This window comes from Brachyhypopomus gauderio, chromosome 12 (assembly GCF_052324685.1).
Source record: "Brachyhypopomus gauderio isolate BG-103 chromosome 12, BGAUD_0.2, whole genome shotgun sequence".
In the NCBI taxonomy this organism is placed as follows: domain Eukaryota; kingdom Metazoa; phylum Chordata; class Actinopteri; order Gymnotiformes; family Hypopomidae; genus Brachyhypopomus; species Brachyhypopomus gauderio.
The window spans coordinates 10,206,729-10,218,991 of NC_135222.1; the positions used below are offsets into that span (position 1 = coordinate 10,206,729).

The 12,263-nt window shown below is 42.6% G+C and overlaps 2 protein-coding genes across 4 annotated transcripts in view; both read left to right on the forward strand.

The window, feature by feature from the left end:
* The window catches only part of slc25a22b (solute carrier family 25 member 22b), a 45,489-nt gene extending 43,331 nt beyond the window's left edge, over positions 1 to 2,158 (forward strand). The window contains exon 11 of the mRNA XM_077023084.1: positions 2,006 to 2,158. Coding sequence (XP_076879199.1) covers positions 2,006 to 2,111 — 106 coding nt within the window. The 3' untranslated portion in view covers positions 2,112 to 2,158. The remainder of the gene's footprint in view (positions 1 to 2,005) is intronic.
* A 6,100-nt stretch (positions 2,159 to 8,258) lies between these two features.
* Positions 8,259 to 12,263, forward strand: part of syt7b (synaptotagmin VIIb) — an 83,331-nt gene continuing 79,326 nt past the window's right edge. Inside the window, exon 1 of one of the 3 annotated variants that reach the window (XM_077023078.1) lies at positions 8,259 to 8,705. In XM_077023078.1, coding sequence (XP_076879193.1) covers positions 8,672 to 8,705 — 34 coding nt within the window. In that variant the 5' untranslated portion in view covers positions 8,259 to 8,671. The remainder of the gene's footprint in view (positions 8,706 to 12,263) is intronic. The other 2 variants (XM_077023079.1, XM_077023080.1) reach the window with 2 other exon arrangements.

Here is a 12,263-nt window from a genome sequence, read left to right on the forward strand (position 1 = left end):
CCAGAGAACGTTACAGCTGGAACCAGGCACCCCCTGGAGAGAGGTCTGCCAATGAAACAGCCTAAAACAGCCTCCCTGGGGACACAGAAGGTAACAAAGGGGAAAAACACAGGAACAGGGTCGATTATGTTAATACACACAGGCACACACAACACCAACAGCACAGGAACAGGAACATAGGGCTGGGAAATACTGGGACAAGCATACACACAGGCACAGACTCAGGCACGCTAATGAAGAGGTTTCCCAGACGCCACATTGGGAAACCTACATGAGGCTGAACGACAACCTAAGGTTGGGGTTTGGGGGGGGGTGACTCCACGCAGTTGATTCTTCTACCTCCTCCTCGCCTCAACATTCCATCTGCTCACGGAATAGAATAGAGCCTCAGAGGAGGGCCCAGGTGAGTTCCCTCCAAGCTGCTGAGGCTGGTCGTTCTCCCCCTCAGACCCTGGTGGAGAACACAACTCAGGAATGACAAGCCCCCCTATGACCAGGGGTGCAGCTACTCCTGTTGAGATGTTCTCCTGTTGGTGAGAGAGAACAGGGAACAGGCTAAAAGCAGCACCAGCACAACACAACCAAGACAGGTGCAAAACATGACGTTGACGAGACAGGAGGCAGGTGACTCAAGTGACAATGACACACACGCCAACATAACAGCATGTGGACCACACGCACACAAACACCAGTACATGTTGATGCAGACATACATAAACACACAAAGACACCTGAGGGAGCAGTCAGAGCCTGTACTGTGACTGAGGGATAATAAACGGAAACATTTCTCAAGAGTAATTCCTGAAGGGAAAGAAGTAATGTTGGATTACATGTATAAAGAGGAAACCACTTATTAACTAGCTATGAAATTAAATAGTAGTTGGTGTAGTGTAGTGGGTAACAGTGCTGCTTCTCATGTGGGGGACTGGGGTTTAATCGTTGTCCGGGCAAGTGCTCTATGTTATACCAATAAAAGTCCTTGGACAACACTGGCAACACTACACTTATCTACCTCTGTAACATAATTGAAAAAAGGTAAGTTGGTTGGGATTAGGGCGTGTGTTCAATTTGATGTTACCTACATAAATACATACCAAGTAGTATATTTTTGTTTGTCTCTTTTCAAATTTGTCTAAAAAAGGAGGAACTGTCGAAAAAAGGGAGGAAAGATATACAAATTTGCACCTGGAGTGGGAGAATGAGGTTACATCATGTTAAAGATAAAGCTATTTGCAGGATGAAGATGGTTAAAGATAAAGCTGTGTCAACCGAGTGTATTTTTGTCTAGAATTAGCCTAACTTGGACCACCATTGATGCACGTGACACTCAAAGACCCTTCAGAGAAGTTCAATTTGATCAACAACAATAAAAAACATCCAAAAGACACAACAGACACATTCATAATGAAGAAGAGGAAGTGGAGATCACTACAAACTCCTTATTCAGAATATTTAAAGATGAAATCAGCGATAAGTAAATAGTCACTTGCTGTTACTACTTGCGCTTAATAAGTTAACCTTTGCAAAGTAGATACTTGGGGTCAGCTACCATGGGCACATTTCCTTGAACCTATAGCTAATATGGGGAGGTTGGGGTGATGGAATGCAGTGGACCAAACCATATGAATCTTGCCCTAGTCAGATATTCGTGTGACAGATGAATTAAGAGGGTCAGGAGAAGACGAGTGAAAATTCATAAAATTGATTCAGAATCAGTGATGAACAGTTCAGCTTTTAGATGTCTCTGACTCTCTCTGCATCTTTACTGTCACATATGCCACCCGGGCAACCCCTAACTTCACCACTAGGGGAGCACAACCTCACTCCAAAGACCCATCTCCAGAGTACTAATTTAATTTAGCTTCATTTGACACACCCTTTTCTTCCCCTGTAGATAGTTCCTCCTTTCTCTTACCCATTGCAAAATATTGCCTCACATGTGGACTACAGAGCGTTTGTCATTCTCCTGTGCTTTCCCGTGTACCGACCTGCTTTCTGTCCATAGACCTCGTCTCCTGTTTAGCCCCCAGAAGACCACCGGACCCAGCTCCCCCGTTATCGACACGGCCGTCTTCACTACTCCTGGGCCAAGTGGACAGTTCTGTGTATGAGCGTTGTTATCTCTGGTATGGTGAATAAAGAAGCTCTAGTACTTAAATCCATGCAGTCTCTGAGTTTCTTTGAAACCGTACACCTTATATCTTGTTACACACAAGACGCTGAGGACCCAGGTCCCCTAACACTGCCTGGTGCCTGAGAGACGAGTCTACAAGACTTACAAGCTGAACTCCTGATAACCATCAAGGACGAGCTGAATTATGCAAAACGTCTGGATCTTCACCACATGTAAACATGCTGTACTGGACTGGATTTGCGCGCATATGTCAGAGCATTAAACGGCATTGTGTTGAAAGCAGTCAACATATCTCTATGAACTGTGTGAATAATGATCCACTTTTTCCTGTTGGTACAGTGTGTATGCAACATCTAAGCTAACACTGACTAAGCTAGAAGTGCATTTCATGAAAGGAGCAACCCTTGTATGGCTGGAAGAAGAGGTAGCCCTTCCAGTCTTTGTGAGACATGAATATATATAATAAACATAATATATTATATTATATATCTAATATAATATATATTATAAACATGGCCTTTGATGTATAAACACTAGGAATGACAATAGAGGCCAATTATAATATGGCAAACCCTGAAATTAATTAATACTTATTAATAATACGATGATTTTTTTAGGGAGGGGGCATTGACTCAATTCTGACCACGTCCTGTGTCACCTAGCACTGATTGGGTATGTGGAACTCTAGTATGGCATGAATTACCATCTAGACGTAACAGTAGATACATCCTTGTGTATTTATTTCATTATATGAGGAATACACATAGTGCGAATGAAATAAGATACATGAAATGAAATGAAATACAGCCAAAGGTAAGTACATTGACTCTAATCAACTATTAGCTAGTGATAGCATTCATGACTCAAGCGGTCCAAGCTTGACTTGTCCACAGATTTTACGGTCCTGAATGCTGTAAGATGTAATTCCTTCGTATGGTATTATGCAATCAGTAGATTATAGATAGTAGTGTAGTTTAACTAAGTTTGCTTTGTGATTCTGCATTCAGAAGGGCGAATTGAATAAATTAATTTGCCCCTCTTAAATATCTTATATGCTTGTTTCATTTCTGATGGTTTCTGATTCTGTTGCATATTACATTTGACAGATTTGTAGCTTTTTGTTAAGGTTTATGCTGTGTTTCTGTAGTTCTTGTAAATGTCAGCAAGAGACTCAGTTCATTCCACAATCTTGGAAAAATCTAATCTGGTCCAATATGATGAACTATATTCATAAATGGCTGCTTTGGATTCTTCCAAACACATTAAAACCAACTTTGTCTACTTTAGGAAATCCATGTGAAATGTGATATGAAATGTGCCATATTTGTCAATTGTGATTTTTTCACTGCAATCGAAATTTGTCCTCCGCATTTACCCATCTGTGCAATTAGAACACACACACAAACACACACACTAGTGATTACTAGGGGGCTGTGGTGCACACATGCCCAGAGCGGTGGGCAGCCCCAGCCCTATCTCTTGATCTGTATTTGTTTATCCTTCATTTTACCAGGCAAGTTATATTCTGGATTATAATCTGATTATTGGGAAGCCAGCCATGTGGAATGTTGTCAGATCTGTCCATGGTACATTTTTTGGGGCAGATGGAAGCAGAGGAATCAACCGCCTCAAGCATGATCGGCCAAGCAAGATGAAAGCTGCTCCTCACTTGAGTTCAGAGGCACCTGGAGAGGCAGGCTGATGAAAACTCAGAGTCAGTTTATGGATTTTTTTGGTTTCAGAGAAGAACTTATAGACAGAATAATGTGGAGAGAAACAAGGGGTATAAAGGAGACAGTGTGCAGTTATGGAAGAAGGGCAGCATTTGTATGACTAACTGGGTGATTTTAAGCACAGGAGTTGTGTGAGCTGTGCAGGCAGGGTTAGGGTGGCTCATGAGAGGGTGATGCTTGTGACGCAAACAGATGACGCTGAACAACATGATTAGTGAGATTCACAAATGCATAACATTGCCCCGCAAGTTACTTTGAAAAAGTGTGAGGGGGTGCAGAGAATGTGAGAGAGACCGAGTCAGGGTGATATGACTGAGCTGGCAGGAGCGAGAGGAAGCCTGTATCTTTAGGTCATATCTTGCTGAGGTGTCTGGCTACAGAACTCAAGGTTAAAACCAAAGACACCTAAATAAACACATTTATTTATTCTTTGTAAGATACATTCAGTGGGAATCCATTAAGCCATGTACGTTTACATTACAAACCTTTATAAAAGTTATAAAGTTTTTGTTCTATCAGTTTCATCTGAATTTGTTCTCAATGTCACTATGGCATAATGGGGGGGGGGGGGGGGTGTTTGGTGTGTGTTGAACGACGGGGGCGACGAAAAAGAACGAAAGCAAAATATACAGAGACACAAATAGTAAATAGAGAACACTGGGTGTAAATACACAAACTAACAAGTGCTAATGAGGACTGGGTGACGACAATCAAGGGCAGAGAAAGGAAAGAGGGGCAAAACAGGAAATGAACGAAAGCAAAGGAACACATGACAGGTATCCAAGGGAACCATGATGCTAGCAGAGGGTATTTGTAACAGTCAAGGATATCTTCGGATAAAAGAACATGTAATGCATAAGCATAGTTTGTGATCGCATGTGTTGTGTGCACACCTCTACATCAATAACAGATCTCAGGAGATAAATGTAGTGTGAGCCGCATAGAGATTTTGAAATTTTGAAAGTCATCTAGTGTCCAATAGGCTTTAGGTGGGAATTGCAGGGACAGGATTAGCATTGATAAAAGAAGAGTTTGAAGATTCTGTAGGTACTTTCTAATCATTTACCTAGTTCATCTTCACCTGATCTCTTTTTCTGTCTCCTTTGCTTGGAGTGGACATTCCCCCAGGCTAATTTCCACCTTTCCCCCAGGCTAAGTTCCAAGTCTTAATTAGTTCAGTTATTATTGTTACTTTCAGCTACTGACTTTCTCCTTCAAAACATGTGACTCTTATCAATCTCTGCATTTCCCTCCAATGTACCTCAGTTCATTGTGCACTCCATCTCAAAGACATAAGCACTTATCTGCCCTCCACGGTTTGCACAATCTCAGATAGTGGTGATAGGCGGACCTTGGGCCTGTCATTCTGATTCCACCTTTCTGAAAACCCTATCATTTTCTTCTCTAACCTTAGACACCACAACCGATTACTTCCTTTTCTCTCTTTCTTTATAAATTAACCTACTCTACCCTATCTCCTCTAGGGCAACAAAATCTCTCCTCCATGTTTTGGCTATATGAAGCCACAGTGAACTATGAGCTGCTGAGAGAAGGTGGAGACAATCACAGCTAGAAGCAAATCTCTGCTCTGTCTATCTGCTTCTCTTGAGGTTCACTACCACAATGTTATCCTTCTACAAAGGACTGGATTCATCCATGTTGGACCCACACAAGCTACATGCCACTCTCTCTTTTCTCCTCACCTTCCCTAACCCCAGAGCAGTTTCTCATTTACTTTAGGCAGAAAGTTAACAAGATCTGACAATTCTTCCCCTCTTTCTCAACACCACATCCCAGCCCTTATTCTCCTTCCCAACACCCTGACAAATTTCTCTCCTCTCCCCTCTCTTCTGAAAATACTACTGGCTTGTAGCCCCCCAGTTCTACAGTTCCCTGTGCTATCTCTCAGTACCTACTCACTTTCATCAGAAATGGCTTTATAACATTTATAATCAACTGTTGTAAACAGCACAAGAGTTACTCCCATTAAAATAAAACAAAAAGATCCCCCCACATATTTGACACCTCTGAGACCAAATAGCTACCGACTAGCATTGCTTCTTTCTTTCCTTCTAAAATCCCGGAACATGTTATTTATGATTAGTTAGCATGCTTTCTCACCCGAATGAACTCCCGGATCCCAACCAGTCAGGCTTCAAACCTGCACTCTCTACAGAAACTGCCCACATTGCAGTTACTGAGAAACTTCATGCAATAAGATTAGCCAAACTATCAATCCTCATCCTCTTAGTCCTTTCTGCTGCCTTTGACAAAGTTAATCAGAACATTCCTTTCCCCATCCTCCCTAGTCTTGGCACCGCTGACTCAATATGGTAGCAGTTTGCATCCCACTTAAAAGAGCATTCATATCAAGAGATGAGGATAGTGTGACCTAATCTGACCCTGTCATACTCTCGACAAGTGAACCAAATGATCAGTACCTGGATTTTGGATACCTGTCTGACATCTTATTATGGATTGTGGCCCATCATCTAAAATTGAACTCCAAAAAGTCAGATACATATTCCTGGTGATTACACTGGGCTCAGAGAACTGACCACTTCCTTTTGCATTTAGTCCTGAACAATCATTTTCAGTCTTTGTTACTTGCATGACCCAGACATGCAGGTTTCTCATATGTAATATCAGGATTACATTTCAGAGAAGACTTCCAGTTAATAGGTCAAGTTCCTTGTCATCTCAAGACTGGATTACTGCAGCTCACCCTGGACAAACCTTGCTTCACACACTAGACCCTTGCAGAATGGAGCTTCACAACCTTGCCAAATTCACATTCCTGCAAATATAAAACAATGATGTGTTCCAAAAATGGTCATTCTTCCTGAAAGTGCTTGTCTCACCGCATGATGATCTTGTAGCTTTTGGGTATGCCAATTTAAACCACCACTCATCAAGAACCAGGGAAGCCATGACTCTAAACTTTTTTCTGTATCAGCATCCAGACTGTGGAATGAACTCCCACTAGCCATCCTTTCATGTCTACAAATTTATACTAAAGGCTATTCATGAAACACTGGAATGATCCCAAAGCACTTGAATATTTTCTATTCTCTCACTTCTTTACTTTACTTAACTTCTCTTTTTCTCTCTCTCTCTCTCTCTCTCACACACACACACACACACACACAATATATATATATATGAAAGAGAGAGAGCGAGCGAGAGAGAGAGAGAGAGAGAGAGAGAGAGAGAGAGAGAGAGAGAGAGAGAGAGAGAGAGAGAGAGAGAGAGAGAGAGAGAGAGAACTAGGAGGATCTGGACATTGGTCCTTCATCAGCCTGTTTTTGTGTTTCTGGTTTCACACTGTTTCTCTGGAAACACTGTGTACTTCACTGCGATTTTGACTACCTCTACAACTTTTACTACAGTACTGTCTCTCTCTCACTCATTCACTCTCTTTCTCTCTCTCTCTCTCTCTCTCTCTCTCTCTCTCACACACACACACACACACACACACACACACAGTATATATATATACTCATACATAAAAAATCTATGTATATCCCTTATATGTATTCTCTCTGACAGGAGGGCTCTAGCTTAGTAGCTTAGTCTTAGGCTTAGCATAGTAGCATGTCTTCCATAGAGACAACTAAGAAATGTAAGTCGTTCTTATAAATGACATTCAGTGCATCTAAAATATATATTTTTATTACACATTTTTAGGCAGATCACGTGAGCTCCCGCTAGGGGTCTCCGCGGTTGCCGCACCTTTCAGAAACACTGACAGGTAGACGGCAGAAAATCTAATGTTTTTTGGTTATAGAACCTTCGTTGGGAAACGTTCACCAACCCCCGCCGAATGATTCCAGTTCACCTGTAAGAGGCAGAGATGGGCGTTATTGTGCCCAGATCTACGTGAGCGCTAGAGAGAACTGCGATGCTGCCACGCAACAACTAACGGTGCATGTGGCATCTTATGATATTATCTTCTTGCTGTTAGCATTTCGCACTTTATCAAGATGCCAAATTGTTTATAAAAATCGACAACGCTATTAAAATTGCAGCCAATTGTTGACAGCTGCGACCAGACTGGTGAGATTCATATGTTACATAATTATGCCAATGAACAATGAAGCAGCCTGTTTCCCAACCTGACAAAACTGAAACAGATGAAGTGACAGTGACTGTCTCTCGCCCCAGCTACTGTAGATGTTGATTCTGAAGCTGAGAGTGATGCGACTGATTATGATAATTCTACAGAATTACAGTGACGATATCGAGGTAAGAATGTCAGCTTTGGAGAAGATCGTGGATCTTCGTGGCAAGACGTAGCCTAATACAACAGAAGTTCAGGACAGACAATGCTCGGCGGGCTGTGACACAGACTGATCATTTCAGCTGCCAAGCATCACGGGACAAGAGTCGAGACGCCCCCAATCTGCCCCTCTACTCCTACTCCCAACCCAGTGTTGTAGACTGAGAGAAAACTGAGGGAGGGATGGAGAGCGTGAGAAGAGTGAGGGAGGGATGACGGGTCTCAGTGTGTGTGCGTGTGTGTGTGTGAGAGAGAGAGAGAGAGAAAGAGAGAGAGAGAGAGAGAGAGAGAGAGAGAGAGAGAGAGAGAGAGAGAGAGAGAGAGAGAGAGAGAGCGTAGTTGAATACCTGCGCGAGTGAAACGCGTTGGGAGACGCTCGGGCTGGCAAACGCGCGCTGGTCTGTGGTCATTCTCCTCAGAGAAGAAACACAAGGCGAAGAGAACAACAGTCTGAATTGTAGTTTTCCAAAGCAAGGACTTCTTAAAAAGAACGACAGTCCTTTGGTGGAGCAAAAGTAGGCAGTCATGCACCTGAATAGAGACGACGAGGACGGTAAAGGTGAGACAAAAAAAAATTCCATTGTCATACTTTCATTGAGTACTCTCGCTGATTTCTGCAAGAACGCCCTTGAGTGGTAGACAGTCTGTCAGTGCTGACCCTCCGTAGCTCCTAGTAGTGTGTCTGCCTCAGGTCAGCTCCATAAGAGCCTTTCTATAATTAGTTTGTGTTTTGGCATGCAGGATTTCAGTGATCGATTTAGACCAGGTTTCAGTAGGCACCGGGAAACGTTACTACAAATGTGTTAAAATAATTTCCCATTGAAGGCCAGGACACTTGTTGTGTTTCATTTCGTGAAAATGTTTGCCTTTGCTTTTGCTTTCGTGTCTTTGGGTGAGCTATCAACCATCCACGCACAAGGTCATCATATCCTAACCACATACACAGTCAAAACTGTGCTTGTGCAAGGGTTTGTTAGAATGTGGACGTGAGAGGGACGCGCGCGGGGGGGTCGTCGTAAATAAGGGGTCGTTCTCGTATTTTGTCGCCCCTGCGTGCTCGAGGAGGCGGTCTGTCTTATCGAGCGTATCATGGGGTCGGCAACGGCGCCTACCCTCGGATGCGGACGAGAAGATGACAGCGCGTAATAGATGCCTGTCGAGAGGACGAGGGGAGAATGTCTATCGCTCTTAAATCTGGCCTGTGCCCTTTCTCATCACTCCTGTTGCGCGCGGTGGGACAAGTTAGGTTGCAAGTAAAGGTAAAATTACATAGCGAATCCCTGTAGTACGACATAGGGTCCACGCTGTCCGTTCCTTAGTATCAACTAAGGAAGATTGGGAATGTGAATTATGCAAATAAGTGTTTTACATGTTAGATGAAAATTACGCACAGACTTAGTTCATCAGTCGTGCTTACAACGAGCAATGCATATTGTAAGAAAACTGTTTCTTTTATAGCAAGCCACACTTAAAATATGTCATGATAGTCGTGCCGAAGACACATGCGCTGAACCGTTACGCTTTGGACGCAGCCTCACGTTTTGGATGATCCCATTCTGATTGGTCGATCGGTAGTCTGATGAGCGCGCTTGGTTCGTCAGGGTTTCCTTGCATGCCGGTGCTCCCTGTTCCGCGTGCCCTGCTCCGCGTGCCCTGCTCCTTGAGAATTCCCCACACATCTCAAGGTGGAGTGAGCCGAAGGGAGAGACTGACTGGCTTTCTGTGATCTAACAGGCTGACATATCGATTATTATCTCTTGATATTTCTCCTGATCTGAATCAGAATGTTTTTTCTTAATGTATAAAAAGTAAATATTTGCTAGTTATAAGATTCTAGCCAAGCTATGTAGACAGAACATGGGTGTGATCTTTATTCTGCATTCTCCTGTTTGAAAATGTTGATACATAATGTTGGTGAGTTTACCATATTCCATTAAAACTAGTAACACAATGAATAATGTTCTTAGGTCAGTGTCAGTGTGTCATGTCATGTGCATTTTTGCACAATTTGAACACAATTTGTAAATTGCTTGAAAAATGTGTCTTTAAACGTGTTTCATTGAGCAAGTGATCATGAGGTGCACTAAAATGGAACTACCTTCTAGACTCCCTTCTAGAAATAATGCATTATCTAGGTAGATTGCTGTTATTATCTCACTATAATGGTATAGTCAGCTCTGTATTGATTTTGCTGATGTATCGCAGCTCAGGATTCAGCAATAAACTGAAGAATTTATCCCAAAGAAGGAAATCAGAGTGAGACAGAGAGAGAGAGAGAGAGAGAGAGAGAGAGAGAGAGAGAGAGAGAGAGAGAAATATATATATATTTTTAAAGTTAAACCTGCTCTGAGTTCAGAAATAATCATAGGCCTGTCTGTGTTGACATGGTGACTAACCTTAAACGTCATTCTAAACCACCACTCCCCTCAGAGCCATACTCATTTAAGAAATGTCAATCATTGTGTAAGCGAGTGAATGAGAACGAGTCAATGGGGGGGGGGGGGGGGGGGGTGTAGTTGGGCTTTGGAAGCCAAAAACTCAAATTTTAACCATCATTTTTCAGTTTTACTAACAACTGTGTAGGATTTCAGCCTTTGTCTTAACAAGAATAGACTGGGTGTAGTAACTGTAACCTAAAGTTATCATCAGGGATTTACTACTACTGAAATCAAGCTGATTAAATAATGGTGGATTTGTTGCGGAGGAGTATGAATGTTAATCAGTGAATTAAGAAATGGAGCACAATTTTATCTCCATAAATAAGTGCACAAATACGGCAGTTGGTACGCAGACAGTTTGCTTGGAAGATCTCCAGTATAAGCATGTAGGAAGTCTTGCTGATATGGGGCAGATATCTAATAGGATTTCAGTGTAATTGCTTTTTTCAAGCCATGGAAGCTTCTGAAAATGGCTGAAAAAACATGCAAAGTAAAAGATGGGCAATGCAAAGCAGCTCATAATGTTTTTATTTGGTGGTCCTGCCATACAATTCATATTCCACCTCCATTCCTACAGCTCTGACTCTACAGGGGATTTTTGTTTGCTTTGCTGCATGGCTTACAGACCTTCTGTGCACGTCCTTCTGTGGTCTTTGGCATTAACTCCACTCAATTCTGCCTAATTGAGCTTTTGAAAGTACATTGTGAACGTCAAGGTTTGACAAAGATTTACCACAAAATCTACAACTCCAACAGCATCAACAAAAACCTGATCTAGTAATCATTGTGTGGTTTGAAACAGTTACATATTCTGGACCAGGTGCAGTTCACTTCAAGATGGAGTCCCAAATGTCACTGGTATTGCAGGGTGTTGCTGTTATGTTGCAATAAGCCAAATGCACTGAGAAGGAGAAGCGATGGTGATGGTGGATATGTTTTGGGTTTGGTTTTGTGTGTATGTGTGGACTGTGGAGGAGGGGCTTAGATGAGAAATGAGCATGACCAGAGGTAGAGGTTCATTTGGAGATCATCCAATCACTTTCCTTCAGTTAGAAACCACATCACAAGCTGCTGTAATCCTTTTAGATCCCACAGCTGGTGCCTGGCACTAGATTGGATGAGCATACATTTCTTTCAGGCCCAATTCCCGGCTGTTATCTTTAGCGTGTTTGGATTAACAGCCAATGAGGCTTGATTTTGGATACCCGTCCTCAGCTATATACATCAGTTATATGGCCCACAAGATGATTCATGTCTTTGCTCTGATCCAAGTCCCAGCACACCTGGGCCAGGAAGTGACAAACATGGAATACCTGGCGCACTTTTGCTGGACTCTGGGATAGAGCCACAGTGCAGACTGTCTGAGGTTTCCATAGGACTTGACTGGGATACACAGCTATGAATCCTTAGCATTGTGTATCTGGTTTAATTGATGGTTTCTCCTGTAAATTTCCAACCTGCAATCCCCATTTTTGTGCATGGTATGCAGTTATCACTAGGCACAGGAGACAGTATCAACTCGGCTTATTAGCTGACATTTTCTCTTAAAGGGACTGTGCAGAGGCAATCATCCTGTGCCACCTTAAGGCTATGCATGTGCTTTGCTCTTCAGGGGTGAAGTAGCAGGATTTTACAACCAGGCCCCAAACCCTGACCTCCTGTTTCATATCCAGAATCAC